The following is a 19524-nucleotide window of genomic DNA, read 5'->3' on the forward strand; positions in this document are numbered from 1 at the left end:
CATTATGTGGCTTCAAAGTGTTTGCTCCAACAGTAACTGCTGCTCAAGCATTTCTAACTTCTTTTTAACCTAAAACGAATATAGAAATGTTCTCACAGTCATTATAGCTGTCATGTATGTTAATTATCATCTTTAATGTGAACAGGTTTTTTTCCTTCGTATTCAACCACCAATGTTTTGAGTGGTACCTTGTAACACTTTGATTTGGTCCAGAAACTTCAGTAAAACTGACTTGTGTGTGTGCACAAAATGCCATCGGAATTATAGAAAATTGCTGTGATATTGGACAGAGGTCTGGCCCTGAGAGAGCCCAGCAGAAACTTTCAGACAGGGACATCATCTTTGACTTTGACTCCTTGAACATGCTCATTTTGCCAAGTATGCCAGGGAGATAAAACATGGCAACGATGGGACCTACAGAGTGATGATCCCTGCAACTAAAGCCAGTTTGAGTTCTTATACTTCACTGACAGTCACAATGCAGAAGCTGAAATATCTTGACAGGAGGGTAGCTCCCAGTAGAAAAACCACAATAATAACTCTCAGAAGATTGTATGATGACATTCATATAGCTTATAATGCTATAAAGTGAAACACAAAAGTGACAGAAAGCGAAAGGCAAAATTGAGACCCACAGGAGAAAGCAAAACCCATATGAAGGAGAAATCTCTTTAATTGCGCAATTGTCTCTGAAATGAACGAACAAGGTTTTCATGTATTGCATCGAGTTTTCACCTGAGACAAAGAGACTTGCATGTTTTAACAATGGTTCCCAAGATACTAAAGTTTGACATGAAAAATCTGAATTTTTAATACAAACTTAACATTACTCAACAAGTTCTCACAAGACAAGGGAGAGACTGCTCTGAGTTGGCAATTTTGGTTAAACTTTAGTTTAGGTCATAATTCATGCTAACTACTGGCTTATCACTAGGGCCAGATGGAATCTGCGGACGTTTTTTGCTATTTCTAATGAGAATTTTGGTAAAAATCTGCAGATTTCTGCAGAATTATTTTGGGAGTATCATAACTAAAACCTTTATATGTGAAATAAAAATTAATATCTTTTTAACTTTTATTCAATGTTTAAAATGCAAATCCAATTAGATTCACTTTACTTGGTAAACAAAGTAAGTGTCTCATACAATATATCTACTAAAAGACTACAAACTGCATTGTACATAAATCAGACGAACATTTTCATATTAGTCAATAATATTACTATAATTAATTTAAAAACTGAATAAATATAAATTTACAAACATTTACTCAAGTAAATAAACAGAATTAATGATGGGCTAAAAATCTGAGGATAATCTGCAGAATTCTGCACATGCATATTCTGTGTGGGCCTACTAATAACCTGCCTATTATTCAGATATTGACTGTTCATTAGTAGTAATAAACAGGGTTTGACATTACCACCTGCCAACCTGTTAAATGCAGGTAGATTTCAGCTGTGGCGGGTTTGACAGCCGCTCCCACTAGCCGCTTGACTCATCACTAAAGATTAGAGCTTTAGTTTAAGACGGCTTGTCAATATGTGTGCAAATGTGTTCTTAGAATCGAGAAGCAGCATGACTGATAACTGTTTGGGCGAACAAAAGAAAGCAGGGGAATACGGAATTAGATGATGATCAGGCGCACAGTGAGACAGGTGATCCCCACCCACCGATGAGGGTTTTAGTGTCGCACGCACCACTGATGTGATGTGTGCGAGTGCTTTAAGCTCCTGTGTCCCGTTTCCTTGCGAAGCAAACGGTGCCTCAAAATGCAACGGGTGCAATCGGTTCTCTTTTAAATTGACTGGAAAATAAGCGGTGCTCATGCACCCACAGTCCTGCTGCTTTCGTGAGCTTGAGATTTTATGTACACAACAGTGGTTGCCGCTTTCACTTTAACCATTCTTTGAACAGATAATATACCTTACGTTAACAGTGTGCGCGCGGTCGTCCTTTCCAACACAAAATGTTTCTCACGTTTTCTTTTGCTTACAGTTGTTTTTATTAGTATGGTTTAATTACTGTCCTTTACAATAACATTGCTCTTGTATGAGATTATCTCCCCATTGATGTATAGTTAACTGGTGATCTGGGACCTTTAGCCAGTGCAGACTACTGTGTATAGTTTTAGATGCATGAAATTATTATTTTTTTTGTCTATTGTTTTTTAAGAACACTTTTGTTGAATAAAAAGTGTATGTATACAGCTATACTTTGCTCATTTTGACACATTTTTGGCAAGGAAATAATTAGTTTGGTGTGGCTAGAGAGAAAACTGGTAAATCCTTAGTGTTGAGCCCTAAAAATAAAATTTGCAATGTGACACTATGAAACCCCAATGGTTAGTAATGGCTAGTAAAGGTGGAAAACTACTAGCCAGAGTGGCTGGTGATCAAAAAAGTTAATGTCAAACCCTGGTTACAAAGTATGATGTATGCAGTGTTGCCAGATGTAGCTGACTGATTCCAGCCCAAAACCTATCCAAAACCCGCCGAAATACCCGCCCAGTCATCTGGAAATCACGCTTAGTGGTGGGGGGGAGTCACTATGTTACATGTATAACAATTTTTCTATACCCGCCTATGTCATTTCACACCCGTACATTCGTTTTCAAAAACGCCCAATCTGGCAACACTTGATGTATGATGAAATGTTTTTATTAATAGATAAAATGTGACTGTGGCAATGTTTTATTATATTTCTTCATGAATATATTGAGGTTTTTCAAAAATCAACATGCTGTTGGTGATTTTTATGCTTTTCAATAAACTCTAATGTTTTATCGCATTTAAAAACACAAACTAACCACTACAGTAAAAGTGTTTTAAGGGTAAAAACATAGTGTTTTATCAGGAAACAAATAAAAGTTGTTATTAATGGATAATTTGCTCCATAATCACATTTTGTATAAAAACCGCATCAAAGTGTTTGGTGTTTATTACCTCTATAGTGTTATATTCAGCAGAAAACAGCAGCAAAGTTTGGGAACGGATGCTAAAACATTAAGAATTCAATTTTTCTTGTAGATTATCTCATGAGAATAGCTTGTCATTTTTGTGTGATATAATAATCCCATGTATTTCTTTAAAGAAGTATTTTGATGACAACACCTTTGATGACAAAATTGAGAAAACGCATTGCCTTACTGCAGCTCAAACAGCAGAACAAGACGACTGTAATGCCAAAGTTGTGGGTTCAATTCACAGGGAGAGCAAGAACATAAAGTGTGTACCTTCAATGCATTGCAAGTCACTTTGGATGAAAGCATCTGCCAAATGAGAAAATGTAAACCTTTCGCTTTACCTGCTGAGATCTCATTGCCCTCATCCACGGCTCCAGGTTCTTTCAGTCTTTGTGGCTGAGTGATTTCTCCATCACTGCTCTGGTCTTCTGCTCAAAACACATGAAGAATTAAAACAGTCCAAAGTATCGCGACATATAATATGTATAACATTATTTATTTTTTAAGTATCAGTATATTATGAATATGGTCACACTTGGTTTTCATTAGTTAATGTTTCCTAATGTATTAACTAACATAAACTACTAATGAATGATACTTGTACAGCATTTATTAATCAAGGTTTCACATTTACTAATGCATCATTTAAATGTAAATTATTGCTTGTTGAGATTAGTTAATGCACTATATTAAAGAACTTTATTACAATTAACTAACATTAACAAACATTAGCAAATACTGTAATGAATGTATTGTCCATTGTTTGTCCATCTTAAAAAAATATCTTAACAATTTAAAGTCTATAGACTATTTTCAGGGTTGTTAATAACGATGGTCCTAATGTATTTCCTGTTTTACATTTCAAATTTTCATAGCTTCTGAGAATCTAAAAAAGTCCAAAAATGGATAAATAATCCCATGGCAGGTGCTTTAACGTAAAGTTATTATAGAATTGCCTCTTATTACAGATAAGAAATAGTTTGACAGCAAGCAGGAAATTTTCATGGGCCAGTGATATCATCACATTGAAATGGTCTATACAGTTTATACACATTGAGTTACTATGCAAATCTTATACTATTATTTTCAAGCTACCAGTTTCTTTCGATGTTTTCTTAAAACACAGAGGAGTCTATGATCAAACACATTATTTTCACTTGCAATCTGTTTCTGTGGGATTGCTTCAAAGAAACAAGGTATTTCGTACCAGTATATTTTCCCTGAAGTGCTCGGCTCTGCAGGTTTCCACTCACAGCTATAACCTTGACTGAATACTCCTTCCTGGGATTAAAATCCTTTATTATTGCTTTATTCTCTCCCTTTGCAATTTGCAGCTCGCTTGTTTCCCCACCTGTCATCAGACATGAATCAGAAAAATCAGAAAGAGAACGGTTAGTCTGGCATACCTGCATCTGTTCAGAAAACCATCAAAGAAAGCCCGTTCTTTATTGTCTGAATACTATTTAGATGCAAAGTCATATGGAAATAATGTTCTTAATGATAATACAAATAGTATATATTTATATATCACACAGTTTGGTATAGCAATTGATTCATTAATTCCAATTCCAAAAAGTGGGAGCCCCAACTGGATCAGTTGGCATTTCTGTGTGGAGTTTGCATGTTCTCCCCGTGTTCATGTGGGTTTCCTCCAGGAGCTCCGGTTTCCCCCACAGTCCAAAGACATGCGCTATAAGTGAATTGAATAAGCTAAATTGGCCCTAGTGTATGTATGTCTATGTGTACAGTATGTATGACTATGTGAGAGTGTATGGTGTAAGTGACTAAGCCAAAGGAAAATGAATGAATGAATTCTAAAAAGTGAAATTGTTTTTAAAAACCAAGAAAAAAGTAAATAAAATCAATTTTTAAAAATTACAAATCAAAAAATTCAATAAATCAAAGAAAATCAACTGGAAATATTTTTTGTGTATTTGTATTATTCTACTTATTTTTCTGTCTGTACTGTATGTCTGTCTGTAAATCGATCTATCTATCTATCTATCTATCTATCTATCTATCTATCTATCTATCGATCTATCTATCTATCTATCTATCTGTCTGTCTGTCTGTCTGTCTGTCTGTCTGTCTGTCTGTCTGTCTGTCTGTCTGTCTGTCTGTCTGTCTGTCTGTCTGTCTGTCTGTCTGTCTATCTATCTATCTATCTATCTATCTATCTGTCTATCTGTCTATATGTCTGTCTCATTTAATTTACTTTATGATTTCAAGTGGCACTCACAGTCCTCCATAAGCCACTAGCCAGAATATAACCACATTTATATGTATAAATAAACAATTTAAAAAAGTCTATTCATATGAAAATGATCTATTTATTCAGTTACACTGTAAAATAAATGGTTTCTTTACTTTTTGTTTTGTTTCTAGTCCAAATACCTAAAAATTCTTAAATCAAGAAGCATTCTCTAGATAAGCAAACATTATGTCTTGTTTTCAGAAATGTTATGTTTCCTTTTCTAAAAAACTAGATTTCTGAAAACAAGATATAATTGTTTTTAGCTTGTCTAAAAATGCTTCTTGGTTTTAGAATTTGTAGATATTTGGACAAGAAACAAGGTAAAAAAAATCTAAGTAAGAAAAGTATTTTATGTAGTGAGTACATTGCAAAGTAATTCACTTCCTCCATGTGTCTGTCATCAGTCTGATTATTCAAACAAGATTCATTTTTAGGCTGTAGTTTTGTCACTCGCAGCATATGCTCTCAATATTTATGTAATGAAAGTTTGGATGTGGTTGACAATCTGGTCCATACTCTTTGAATGAAGTGAGTCTAAGAAGCTTGTTCATAATACCAGAAAATACAAACACAGACTTAAAAGTGTGCCCCATGATCTCTCCATCAGACATCTAAAACAACAGACTGATCCAAATACTCAAATGCAAAAGCAAACACATAATGTCCAAAATAGCCTATAAACAATCTGTCCAAAACAGCACTGGTCTGCTTATTCACAGATCAAGCCAGAGGAGGAATAGTACTGGCCCGGCAAGCTGTGATGCCAAGTTATCACCCAAATACAATCTGTGGGTAGAAGCTTTATGGCCAGTGCACAGCAAACAACTTCATGAAGTTTGTTTGCAGTATTGACAGTGACAAATGGTCCGTTCTAAAAGGGTCCTGGCAGCAAACTCATCTTTCTTGCTTCATGACATCTCTGCCCGGTGACAAAGTATGGGATTATGACTTTAAAGAACTGTTTGCTTTGGATATATATATATATATATGTGTATATATATATATATATATTGCAAAAAAAGTAGTCTACAGTTTTTTAAACCTTGATGTAATTCCTGTGTTCCATGTTCCAGTTGTGAGTGTTCAGTTTGTAAATAAATGTGTGTTTTGATAATTCCTGCGGTCCTGTGCCTTTATGAGAGAGCGAGACGTGAATTGTCACAGAATGAATCGTCTGCTGTAAAGGGATGATCTGTACTGTATAAGCCCACTGTTTACAGTTTGCAGTTCCCCCATGCACTGAATGATCGTCAATCATAGATCTCTATGGCGAATAAGATTCATAGTAATATAATATGGAATATAAGTAAACTCTTCATCTACTGTTTTCATTCAAAATAGTTATGTTAGTTTTAAGCCAGCAATAAAGTATTTTTTACTTGAGTTAATGAAGCAATCCCCATGTTGGAGCAAACATTTAACCAATGTAGCTGGGTCAAAACAGCCTGGAGCAGAGTATGTCCCTTTTTGACACAGCAATCGGATGGCAAAATCAGATGGGTTGTTTTTAACCCAGCATTTTATTTATAGTACATTTTTGTTCATCTGAGTAGGGATGCTGCAAATAACTGATTTTAATATTAAACAAGTTTTAATTCGTGACAAATAATAAAACGTAAAGGCCCCTCAACAGTGTGAACTGAAAGGAAATAAGTGTGCAATTTGTGAAAAAAAAATATTGCGGCTATTCCTTGTTTAGTTCCAAAAGGATATATGTATATATTTACTATATAATACAGTAATTAGTTAATAATTATTTTCAGATATGTGTCGTTTGTTTCTTTTTGCTTGTTTCACTGTATTTTGAAAAAGGCAGATATACCATTGAAGCGAAAAACAAGTTGTTGTTCTTTTTATTCATTACTTTGGTCCAAAAATCAGTACTTTGTAGAACAAAATGAAAATACAGAACAATGCTGTAATATAGTTTATTAAAAGAGCCTTTCAGACTTTGCTTTGGTTTTTTTGTGTAGCTGTTATCTAATCAAAAATATACAAAGACTTTTGATTATTATTTACTATTATTATTATTTTTTGTGTTCAAGTGTTACATATGTTTATGTCAAATGCACTTTTTTGCACTTGTCTTTAATTCTAAATAGAGAAATTTTGTTTTTCTTGTTTTATTATTCTTGTATTATTTGGTTACTTAGAAGACAAAGCATTTCATTTGATTTTATAAACTAATAAGACTGTAAAATGAACTATATTTGCTATAATTAACTATATAATGAATTATAATTTATCATGATTATTGTGAAACAGTGATTATTCCTCAGACCATAATCATACCAAAAGCATCTATAATTACTGCAACCCAACTTTTGAGTAGAGGAGATTTGTTTTTTTATTTATTTATTTATTTATTTATTTATTTATTTATTTATTTATTTATTTATTTATTTATTTTGGGTGTCAAATCCTTTAGAAGGACCAATAAAAGCATAGTGATGAACTGAAAAGCGTAGACAAACTTTATTGCGTGTGAATCAGTCATGCCTGAGCTACGGCTTTCTGGTATCACGGCACCTCAGAGTGATGAAGAAGCCTGGCCCTGCAATTCAGATCCCTGACCAATGATCCTGATTAAAAACCTCGTGGCTTGCGGAGAGATCAATGGAAGGGGAGTAGAAGTTGCTTATTCAGCAGCAGAGGGAGCGTGATTGGGGTTAGACTCGGAGCAGAGGGAGTCAGAAGTGGAGAACCACAGTTTGCTGATGACTTTGCACATCACGCTTCATAGAAAAGTGAAAGGAGATTGCAGCAGACAGCAAACTGTCACCGGGCCCTACAACAACATCAAAGCACTCCAATTCTCATTTGTTTAAACGAGACCAAAGGACAGGATTGCTTTGTCGCATGTGAACGTTTCCCTTCCCGCTTTGATTTTTTTTAAAAAGAGCGGTCCAAAGGGTTTTTGAGGAAGAATATTCTGGTGAGGCTTCTAAAAATAGATGCGAAATCAATTCGGACTTCCTTTCTTATGAAAACTTTTTCTGTTTTTATTTAGCTGCTAAATCAAACAAAAAAATGAGGTGTGTTTATTTTGTTTGTTTTCAGGGAAAACATTCACCTTCTAAATCCAGAAATTATTGTAAAGTAAAATACTGTAGATGCTACGAGCCAGATTATATTGTGCTTAGGGCTGGGCGATAAACTCGGTATCGATATATATGCACATAAACCACATGCATTTTCCAGCTGCACCTAGTTAAAAAACGTCTGAACTTCTCAGAATACCCCGAGTGCACTGCAATTCATCTAAGCAGAACTAACCAATCTGCTTCACACTTTGTATGGAATATACACATTTCAGTAACGGCAGAATAATTACCTCAGACCAGGGGCGTAGCAACCAGGGGGGACAGGGGGATACGTCCCCTGCACTTTTAGAGACAGACCATTTAGTAACAGGTGATTAAGAATGTTAACCTTTGGATTTCATACAGCTGTCCCCCCCACTTTTAAAATGTCCACTACACCCCTGCCTCAGACAAACACAGCGCACCCAAACACTGCAGCGGTTTTTACTTTTTCCATAAACTTGCATTGAAGCAATGATTCGTCTGTTTGTTATCCTCTGCGAAAATAGTTCATAGTCACCTAGTTACTAGAGACACCAAGGGAGAACGAGCGCAAAGTCCATTGTAAATGGTCAAGGAGTTCACACACAAGCACTTGTCACCTCAGGTCAGAATAACAACACATGCGAAAATGAGTGCCTTGGTAAGCAGCAGTGAGGAGATTGTAAATAAAAAAGGATTTAAGGATGTCGCCAGATTGGCTTTTTGGTTTCTTTTCTTGTGCATCCCAGCCCCTAGCACCCCATCTGAAAGAGTTTTTAGTATAGTGGGTATTGTAGTTATTCAACTTCACAATTTGTAATGTTGCAGTATTGAATAATGATGGCTGGTTCCTTTACTTGAAAGCTCAGATTTAATTATCATAATTTGTGTTGTTGACAGAGGTTGAGGTTTACTGTATCATTATTATTTACATCTTAAAGTTTGCTTTGATTTTTCAGCATTTACGCTTTACCTTGCACACACTTTGTAACATTTTATTAATTCATTTTATTAAAGTTTAAGAGTCTCTTTAACAATTATGTTTAAATATTTTTGTTTTTGACTATTAAAACTATTTGCCTTAGTAATATTGGTAAAATGAAAAAATAAAAAATCTTCCTGAACATTCCTAAATGTATTGTTAAAAAATATTCAACAATTCTTTTTTTGTTGTCATATGCTTCATTTTGGGAGCCAGTGTCCTGCTTGCCATTTGGTTCGGCGCCTTACTAAAGTATGCCAATGATGTTGTTTTGAGATTTGGACCTTCGGACAGCCAAAATCAGATACCGTAAAAAAATCAGCTTGATTTGATGCTAACCTCTGTCAAACCTCGGAGAAAATACCACAGCTAGACATTCCTCATCTCAATCACAAAAGAATCGCACTGACCTGCAAACTATCAGCAGTCCTCATTCAGCCCTGCTCCATCACTTTAATACCTCAATACATCTAAACAAAGCCAGGACAGAATGTTTGTGCGTCTCAAAGCAATACTGCTTTGGTTCGTTCCTGAATGATAAATCATTTGAGTCAATGATTCAACGATCTGCTCATAAAGACAGTTGCTTGTTTTGTTTATGAATGAATCAATCACTTTTGTATGAATCGTTGAATAAATTCAGTGAATCTCTCATAAAGACAGGGACTTGCTGCCACCTACTGGCAGTTATATTTATTCATGACAAAACTAAACCAATAAAAGCTGCCAGCACAAAAACACAATCAGCTGAATACTCTTAAAATATCATTATTGAAAAATACCCCAAATTATTATATTATCAGTCATGCACAATTCACACAGGGTGTCTGCATTACACTTGGCACAGAGCATGTCTGATTTTTTTACGCTGACATGATCATCGTAGTGACAACATTATTGTCTTCTATAGAGCTGCTTATCTGACATGAATTCATTTCACAACTAATAAACTTTACAGTTACTTAAGTTAATTTGTCTCAAGAATTTGTATTGGTATTCTGTAATTTCATTGTGAATCTGCTTTGAAATTCTGCATATTATTAAGCTTAAAGTAAAATACTGCAGGTCACTTATTAGCTTCTACTTAAGTTAAGTTCTTTTTTTCAATACATTCATTGATTCATTTTTCAATCTAAAAAACAATTTGTGACTCTGAACCACAAAACTGTGACAATTTTTTTTTTTACTGAGATTTAAGCACCTTTTGAAAGTGGAATAAATAAGTTTTCCATTAGTGTATGGTTTGATAGGATATGGACGAGATACGACTATTTGAAAATCTGAAATCTGAGGACTCAAAAAATCTAAATATAGAGAAAAGCATCTTTAAAGGTTAAAGTTTTTGGCTATGAAATGACTAATCAAAAAATTGTTATGCAATGTAGGAAATGTACAAAATATCTTTACTTTATCTTTGCTTATTAAGAAAAATCTAATAACTTGACCATAAAAAGTATTCTTGATATTACCAAAATTATTCAAATATTTAATATACATGTGCAAAATAAGGTCTGGGATCACATTTGTTGTCTTATGTTTCATTTTAGGAGCCAATGTCCAATTTGCCATTTGGTTTTTAGTCCTACAAAAGTATGCCAATGTTGCTGCGGGATTCCGACTGCCAACATCAGATACCATAAAAAAGGAGCTGGATCTGATGCTAACCTCTGTCTAACCTCAGTGATTCTGCCCAAATACCACAGCCAGACATTCCTCATCTCGATCACAAAAGAGTCGCACTGACCCCCAAACTCTTGCCTGTCCTCATTCAGCCTTGCTCCATCAATTTAATTCCTCAATTCTAGCCAATAGCAAGATTTTTTTCCATGCCCATTAATGCCACTTTGCAAATAGAAACACAGCAAATGAGCTGCTATAATTGAAACAACTGCTTTTTTCCCCCTAATTTGTTGGGAACGTGGAACTGGCTGATGAATATCTAGGTGGAAGCAGGCCTAATATACACCAAATCTAGGAATTTGCTTCTTAGAAACAGCGAGTTTGGACATGGTTCATATTTGCCCCTGAAATTGGGGTCATGAGCGTATGACAAAGGGTTGAGTTTACAGAAGTGACGGCTCGTGCACCTGGTCTGCATAAAACCAGAGAGTGACCTTGGCTGTTTATGAGTTATCAGGAGCCGTATCAGAGCGCCCAGACAAGGACTATTGTCAAATCTGCGAAGAAACAAAGAGTCCTTCAGATCTGGCAAGGTTAACAAATACATCTGCTAAAGTAAACAGAGGGGAGGGAAGAAAAGTCTGAATAAATGTGCAAGATTGAATGCATTTAGAGAAACAAGTGAGGCTCAGAAGGACTAAAATAAAGATTGTGTTTCATTTTAAAAATAGATTTTGAGCAACTTAGATTTTTTTAGATTAGATTTTGAGACCTGCCAGCATGTATGCAATTTAGCATCATCATATTCATTACTACTGAATTCACCTTATTCTTCGCGTATGAGTGGGCGCAGCCATTTGAATCTTTTTGGCTCGAGACTTCCGGTCTTATTCACGTCCATATATTTTCAGATGATAAAAACAGCTCGTTTTGCTGCTTAAAGTTGCAAACTGATATTTTCTTATTATATGATTCTGCTTTGCCTATATAGTCATGCAAACACTTGTTTGTAGAGCAAGTAGTTTTACCGTTTTCTACGGTTTATTATTCCTAGTTATTTTTTCTATAGGCAGCTGAATCGAAATCGCAAAAGCAAGCGCACTTCCGCATTGAAGAATAAGGTCAATAGGGTTATTACAGTAAACCATACAATAATACATATTGGTTAATTAACCATCGTAGGACTGTATATTTCTGTACAGTTATATTTTCAAACTGCATTATATATATATATATATATATATATATATATATATATATATATATATATATATATATATATATTATGAGAACTTGATCTCTTCTCTGACAACATTTGATGTTTTATCTCTCCCCTTTAATAAAAATATGCATATGATTAGAGATGTCCAGATCCAATCACGTGATCGGAAATTGGAGCCAATCACACAGTTTCAGACTTGATCGTAATCGGATGTTACCTCCCGATCAGGACTTGAATATATATATATATATATATATATATATATATATATATATATATATATATATATATATATATATATATATATATATATATATATATATATATATATATATATATACTTTTTTTTTTGGACACATCTATAGTTATGTGGTGGCACAAAGTTAGACCTCTTTGTTGACTTCACACAGAAACAGCAACACGTGCAGTATGACATTATTTTGTTGCAGAGGCTATGGGTTAAATGCTGGCAAAGCAGAATACAGAAGCAGCTTGAAGCGAAAAGCGAGAGTATGTCTGTGGTCTGGAGGTATTATAAAGTTGATGACGACAACATTGCCATAGCAAACTGTGAGATTTGGGATTGTCTACTGGGTATTTTAAGTTGAGGTGCTATTTGTTTTTTTATTAGATTTTTTGGTATATTTACTGTTGCCCTAAAGTCCAAAAGTGAAGAATTTATATTATTTATTACTTGATTGTTCAAGCTACCTCACAGAAGGGCTCTGCACATTAACAAAGTTGTCAAATGTTAAAATAACATGAATAAAATCAAAAATTAAGAACATCCTGGATGTTTCTCTTCTTTATTCTTCTTTTATGTATTATAGAAGTATCGGATCGGATTTCGGTATCGGTAAATACTCAAAATCAAATGACTTAGACTTGGACTCAAGGGCAAAAAAACCTGATCGCAACATCCCTACATATAATTCATTTTTTGTAATTTTTAAAATTGTTTTAAACAATATATTGTCTGGGTTAATGAGTTGCCATTTTTTTCCAATTTTATGAACTTTATAACAGTAAATATAACTTTTAAGTAAAATAAAATAAAATAAAATAAAATTCCTTACAAAAACTAATCAAAATTAAACTAAAATAAATAAAATAAAGAAATTTATATAATATAATAACAAAAATACATTTAAATAATTTCAAATACAGTGAGACCACATATAACAATGGACATAATAAAATAAACTGTTTATATTTAATATCTTTCTTACCTGGTTCTGTATTATATATAAATCTGTAGCCATTATTTTCTCCTTTTGGTTCCTTCCATGAGACAAGAAGCTTTCCTGCACTCACAACTTTAAATCGAAGCCTTCTTGGAGCTGGAACTAAAAAAAAAAAAAAAACTGGAATTATACATTGAAAATAAAAGCCTAAATAATAAATAATATAAAACTCTAAGGAACGGTTTATTTTAAGTCACATCCACATCCTTCTTACATTAGCAATGTCCATTTTATATATATATATATATATATATATATATATATATATATATATATATATATATATATATATATATATATATATATATATATATATATATATATATATATTTTTTTTTTTTTTTTTTTTTTTTTTTTTTTTTTTAAATACTGAAAATCTGATATTATCCAAATAAATCTATAAACATAAATGTGATGTTTTATTCAAAAAAGTTGGTAATTGAGAAGAGAATGTGACTTTTAAAGGTCAGAAGAATAGTTGTCCGCTATTTTCTAAAGCATCCTAAATACCAGTGAGGCTCAAAAGAAGGAAAAGTCTTAAAACAGTCCAACAAAGCACATTACTTGAATTTATGAGTGTCTTTGGCCATAAACAACTGATTAGAGGTCACTTTTTAAACTCGTCTGACCCATGATCATTTGTTTGCCCCATGTAAGAAATCACCACACCCAGAGACCACACATGTAAAGCATTCAAACATTGATTAATCAATGTTTCTCTGTTCCTATGTAGTTCACATGCCCAGAAGAAAGAAGTAAATATGAAGAAAATATGTTGGCACAGAGAAAAGAGTTTATAAAACACAGAGGTAAATACTATTGGAAACAGGGTATTTAAGAAACAGATATAAGATGTGAAACTGGTCTACAGTAACTGCACCAACCTTAGGAACTGAACACTGCTGGGTTTCCTGCTGCGTGAACATCTCCTTTTTCATCGACATTCAAATACAAACAGTCCAGCGTGTGTCTTTAGAGAAACTATTCATCATTTTCATCCATCAACATGGAAAAACACATTTTAGGGTGTCTACTCGCAAAACTAAAAGGGTTGAACTTGCAGGTATAATGTTATTCATGTTTTGAAAGTTTAGTCTAAATGAAAGGCAGGTTTAGGATTTTTTATTAATTAATGTAAAGATATATATCCCATAAATTAAAAATCTATTTTGTTTTTACAATAAAGTTGGTGAGAGCGTTGAGAGGTTGAGCTTTATAGTTACCGTAACAAGTAAATCAATATTTTGAACATAACTAAGATTCTTTATTTATCTTCTGTCATGAAGAAAGCCTTTGGATACTTAATTTCATTATATTGATGGACTGAACGATTTGTGTTGCTGTTCTAGGGATTGAAATGGAATTAAAACTATTGTTAAAGAAACAGCTCATCCAAAAATTAAAACTTCCTCCGAACACACTCAAGTAGTTCAAAACTTTTATGAACTTCTTTCTTCTATTGAACACAAAACAGTATATTCTGAATAAAGTTGGGAAAAAAACAGCCATTGACATTCATAGTAGGAAAAAAATACTTCAATTGGCTGTTTTTTCCAGCATTCCTCGGTATATCTTCCTTTGTGTTCAAATAAAAAATAACAAACAAACAAACAAATAAACAAACAGGTTTTGAACAAGTACAGTAGAAGATGACAGAATGTTTTAAGTTTTTGAGTGAACTACTGTATATGTTTAAAAATATTCAGTGTGTGAATTACAGTTTTTCTTTGGTGCATTTCTCACAACACTATTTACATTTGCACAAAAGTTAATGCATTTCTCAAAACAATTAGTCATTTGTGCACATCATAGTAGCAGTTTCTTATTCCTTCCAACAAATTACAAATGCTTTTGGACACGCATCAATTGCTTTCATACAACTCTCTGCTGTTTTATAACATTATCATTTGCTTATGTCATGTCAGTCAAAATTAACTAAACTAATGAATGCTAAATAGTCATTCCATTCAAAACTAATAGTCCTCATTTCATTACTTGAGTCATTACAAAAAAATGTTCAACTAGTGGTCAAAATCTGTCAATTTTATAACAATTTTTAAATCTTTTTTTTCCCCTGAAAATGTCTTCAAAATTGAACAATTTCATGAATGATTTCCAAACCTATGTATGTTGTAGCTTCAGTTCCAATATGTACTGCCATTTTGTTAACAGTTGTGCACAGCTCTACCCAAAGGAGGTATATGTTTGTTGTAAATAAGGATGTATTTATTATTTTGCACAGTGCTGTGAATCAAGTAGAATTGCAAAGAGCAAATGTGAAACATACATATTCAGTGTGTTGTACTCAGATACCTCACTAAATGCAGTGATGTCTAACTTTACTGTAGTTTTCAAATGGCTGTGCAAATAGTATATAGTGCTGTCTTGAGCATTTTCAGGAAGTGTCACCAAAATCTGATTTTTTGCATTGGAAAAAACTGTACACTAGAGTAAACTATCATAATGAAAACATGACAAAGCCATTTGACTATCTTGTTCATAAACAATGGTGGCAGGACTTTTCATCTTGATGACACTGACACCTTCATTGACTTTAATACTTGCTTTTGAGGAATGAGCTATCCATTTTGAGCAAGTGACACGCTTTTGCAGGTTTTTTAACTAGGTTTTGCAGTTTGCAATAATTGTTTTGAGAAATGCATTAAATGTTGTGCAAATGTAAATAGTGTTGTGAGAAATGCACCAAAGCCACTGAGAAAAACTGTCAGTATTGAACATGTGACCATTTTTCTAAAGGTGCTGTTGACTTGAAATTTTCACCAGATGTTGGTAACAACCAAAGAAATGTATATACGCAAAGAAAACAATTTAATTGCTTTACAAATTAAGTGTAATACAATAAAATGACACAGGAAAAACGTATTAAACTCATGAAGAAACAGAGGTGTAGAAAGGCAGTGAAAGCCCAGACAACAGCTGAAATTGACGCTCAGCTCTGCTCTTCACTATTGTAAAGGAATATTAGTTGCTACAGTTCAACATCTACATTGCCAGGACGATGAAGATGAAACCAGAGTGAACATTTCAGCAAGACAATGCTCAAAACACAGCAAAGGAAACTTTAAAATGCTTTCAGAGAAAGAAAATCAAGCTGTAGAATGGCCCAGCCAATCACCTGACTTGAATCCAATATAAAATACAAATTAAAGATCAGATTTGATAGATGAGACTATTTTTTGTTTTGTTTTATTTATTTATTTATTTTTTGTTTGTATTGTATGGGTTTTTACCTAAATCTGGTTCAATTTTATGTCAACAGGTCTTTTAGACAAATTATTTCCAGGAAAATACATAATGTATTCAATACTTATTTCCCCCACTATATGAATATGTAAAAAAGCCTTTAAAATATATATTAATATTATTAGTTTTATCTAGCCTTTTTATTTGCTCAAAGATGGAATAGTGCATATATGCAAATATGCTGCATTATATGTGTGTCGGTTGCTTTATAAAGGTCAGGGGACACTAAACTGTACTCTTTTTTTAGAAAGTCACAGTGAAAAGTCTTAGTCATTGATGTGAGTGGGATGAAATGAGTACCAATATAGATCCATCTAGAGAATTTGAACGGCACAAAACAACCCTCCTGTTGGAATGAATATATCAGGGAAAAGCATGTTGTTGTGCCAACTCAGTACTGCATATCATGACAGATGAAAAAATAATACATTTTGGAAAGTAAATCCAACAATGCTGCTCAAAATAAGAGTCTAATATATTCATTGGCATAAAAAAAGACAAATTTCTGGAAGGAATATCATGACAGTATCGCAGAATATTCCTTGGAAATGTGTCTTAGCACAACCAGGAATCTTTGCGACTCCTGGCGTTTGCTGATTAATGGTTTTGTGCCAAACAGACTCCAGTAGAGATTGAGGGGGAGGAACAGAACAACGTCCTCTGTGGTTTAAGGGTGACAAGCGCTGACTTGTGACTTGAAACGAGGGAAATACGAGCAGGAGGTCCTGTTTCTGTCTGTATGTTTGAAAACCAGCACCCGCAAATCCACAGGCCCTTTGATGTGGTTATCTTTCATCCTTTTGGAGGCACACACTCACGCACTTCTTACTCCAAAATCCACTGCGTCCTTTTATCATCACGCTTCCAATTACTCACCTGTCAGAGAGCTCCACACTTCTCGTTTTCAACATTTATTTTCTACAAACTCAAAAAAGGCTGTTGAGGAAATTAAAACATTAATGCCTGCTTAACTTGATGCAGCCTGACACATTCTGTACTTCACAATAGTCCAAAAATATACCTCAGATAGCAGGTTCAGTATTCCGTGATTCACAAGTTTTTTTCTGTTTATTTACTGTTATGAATGGCATTATGGGACCCTTATCTCTGCTCTGTTGACTTTCGATTTTGACAATTCAACTGTACCATTTAACAAAGTGACTTTTATTCACATTTTAGGTGTTTGAAACAATATTTTGTTTAAAAAACAGTAATAACAATATATAGAGAATTAAGTCCATAAAGTAATAGAAAAGTACTGGCAGTTTATTACCAGTTTTTTGTACTGTAATTTACGACACAAAGACAACATACATGTAAATTTACGTTAGCATAAATTTCTAATCAGCCAATCACATTGCAGCAACTCAACGCATTTGGACAAGTAGACATGGTCAAGACAATCTGCTGCAGTTCAAACCGAGCATCAGAATGGGAAAGAAAGGTGATTTGAGTGACTTTGAACGTGGCATGGTTGTTGGTGCCAGATGGGTTGGTCTGAGTATTTCAGAAACTGCTGATTTACTGGGATTTTCACGCATAACCATCTCTAGGGTTTACAGAGGATGGTCCAAAAAAGAGAAAATATCAGGTGAGTGGAAGTGAGTGCACAAATGCCTTGTTGATGTCAGAGGTCAGAGAAGAATGGCCAGACTGGTTCAAGCTGATAGTAAGGCAACAGTAACTCAAATAACCACTTGTTACAACCAAGATGTGCAGAAAAGCATCTCTGAAAGCACAACATCCAGCCTTGAGATGGATGGGCTACAGCAGCAGAAGACCACACCGTGTGCCACTCCTGTCAGCTAAGAACAGGAAACTGAGGCTACCAAATTGGTAGCCTCACCAAAATTGGACAACAGAAGATTGGAAAAATGTTGCCTGGTCTGATGAGTCTCAATTTCTGGTATCACATTCGTATGGTAGGGTCAGAATTTGGCGTCAACAACATGAAAGCATGGATCCATCTTGCCTTGTATCAATGGTTCAGGCTGGTGGTGGTGGTGTAATGGTGTGGGGGATTTTTTCTTGGCACACTTTGAGCCCATTAGTATCAATTAAGCATCGTGTCAACGATACAGCCTACCTGAGTATTGTTGCAGACCATGTCCATCCCTTTATGACCAAAGTGTACCCATCTTCTGATGACTACTTCCAGTAGGATAACACGCCATGTCATAAAGCATGAATCTTCACAGACTGGTTTCTTGAACATGACAATGAGTTCACTGTACTCAAATGGCCTCCACAGTCACCAGATCTAAATGCAATAGAGCACCTTTGGGATGTGGAGAAATGGGAGATTCGCATCAGGGATGTGCAGCAAATCCGCAGCAACTGCATGATGCTATCATGTCAACATGGACCAAAATCTCTGAGGAATATTTCCAGTACCTTGTTGAATCTATGCCACAAAGGATTAAGGCAGTTCTGAATGCAAAAGAGGGTCCAACCTGGTACTAGTAAGTTCTTCAAAATTAAGTGGCTGATGAGTGCATACACTATGAAAAAGTAAATAAAAGTCAGTTTTCCAAACATTTCAACATTAATATTTTTGGAGGAAAGACTAAGACCCAACTATTTAATTCAAAAGCATAAAAATGAATCACAAGATAAGGAATACTGTAAATGTAAAGATGTGAGCAACGCAAAACTTCCTTGGTTACAATTTCTTGAGAGATTTGGTTACAATTCCCAAGTCTTGATGTGTAAAAATACATTAACCAGACAATTTGCATAATTAAAGGTTCTGTAATGAGATGTACAGCCCATGTACATGCAAACAACAATTACTTTAAAGCTGCGGATGTGTTTTATTGTGTGCGTTTGACTGCTTCAGAGTTTTGACAGGATTGCAGACAGCCCGTTTAAGGTTGACCTTCAAGTCTTTTGTTTCATTTTTCCACAAC

General features: G+C 34.3%; 1 protein-coding gene across 3 annotated transcripts in view; it reads right to left on the reverse strand.

Moving 5' to 3' along the window:
* Window positions 1-19524, reverse strand: part of col14a1a (collagen, type XIV, alpha 1a) — a 281087-nt gene that overhangs the window by 252603 nt on the left and 8960 nt on the right. For all 3 annotated transcript variants that reach the window (XM_056474872.1, XM_056474873.1, XM_056474874.1), the window contains exons 3-5: window positions 13337-13453; window positions 4172-4315; window positions 3306-3392 (exon numbers count right to left, since the gene is read on the reverse strand). In XM_056474872.1, the coding sequence (XP_056330847.1) occupies window positions 3306-3392; window positions 4172-4315; window positions 13337-13453 (348 nt within the window). The remainder of the gene's footprint in view (window positions 1-3305; window positions 3393-4171; window positions 4316-13336; window positions 13454-19524) is intronic.

Source organism: Danio aesculapii, chromosome 16, assembly GCF_903798145.1.
Source record: "Danio aesculapii chromosome 16, fDanAes4.1, whole genome shotgun sequence".
In the NCBI taxonomy this organism is placed as follows: domain Eukaryota; kingdom Metazoa; phylum Chordata; class Actinopteri; order Cypriniformes; family Danionidae; genus Danio; species Danio aesculapii.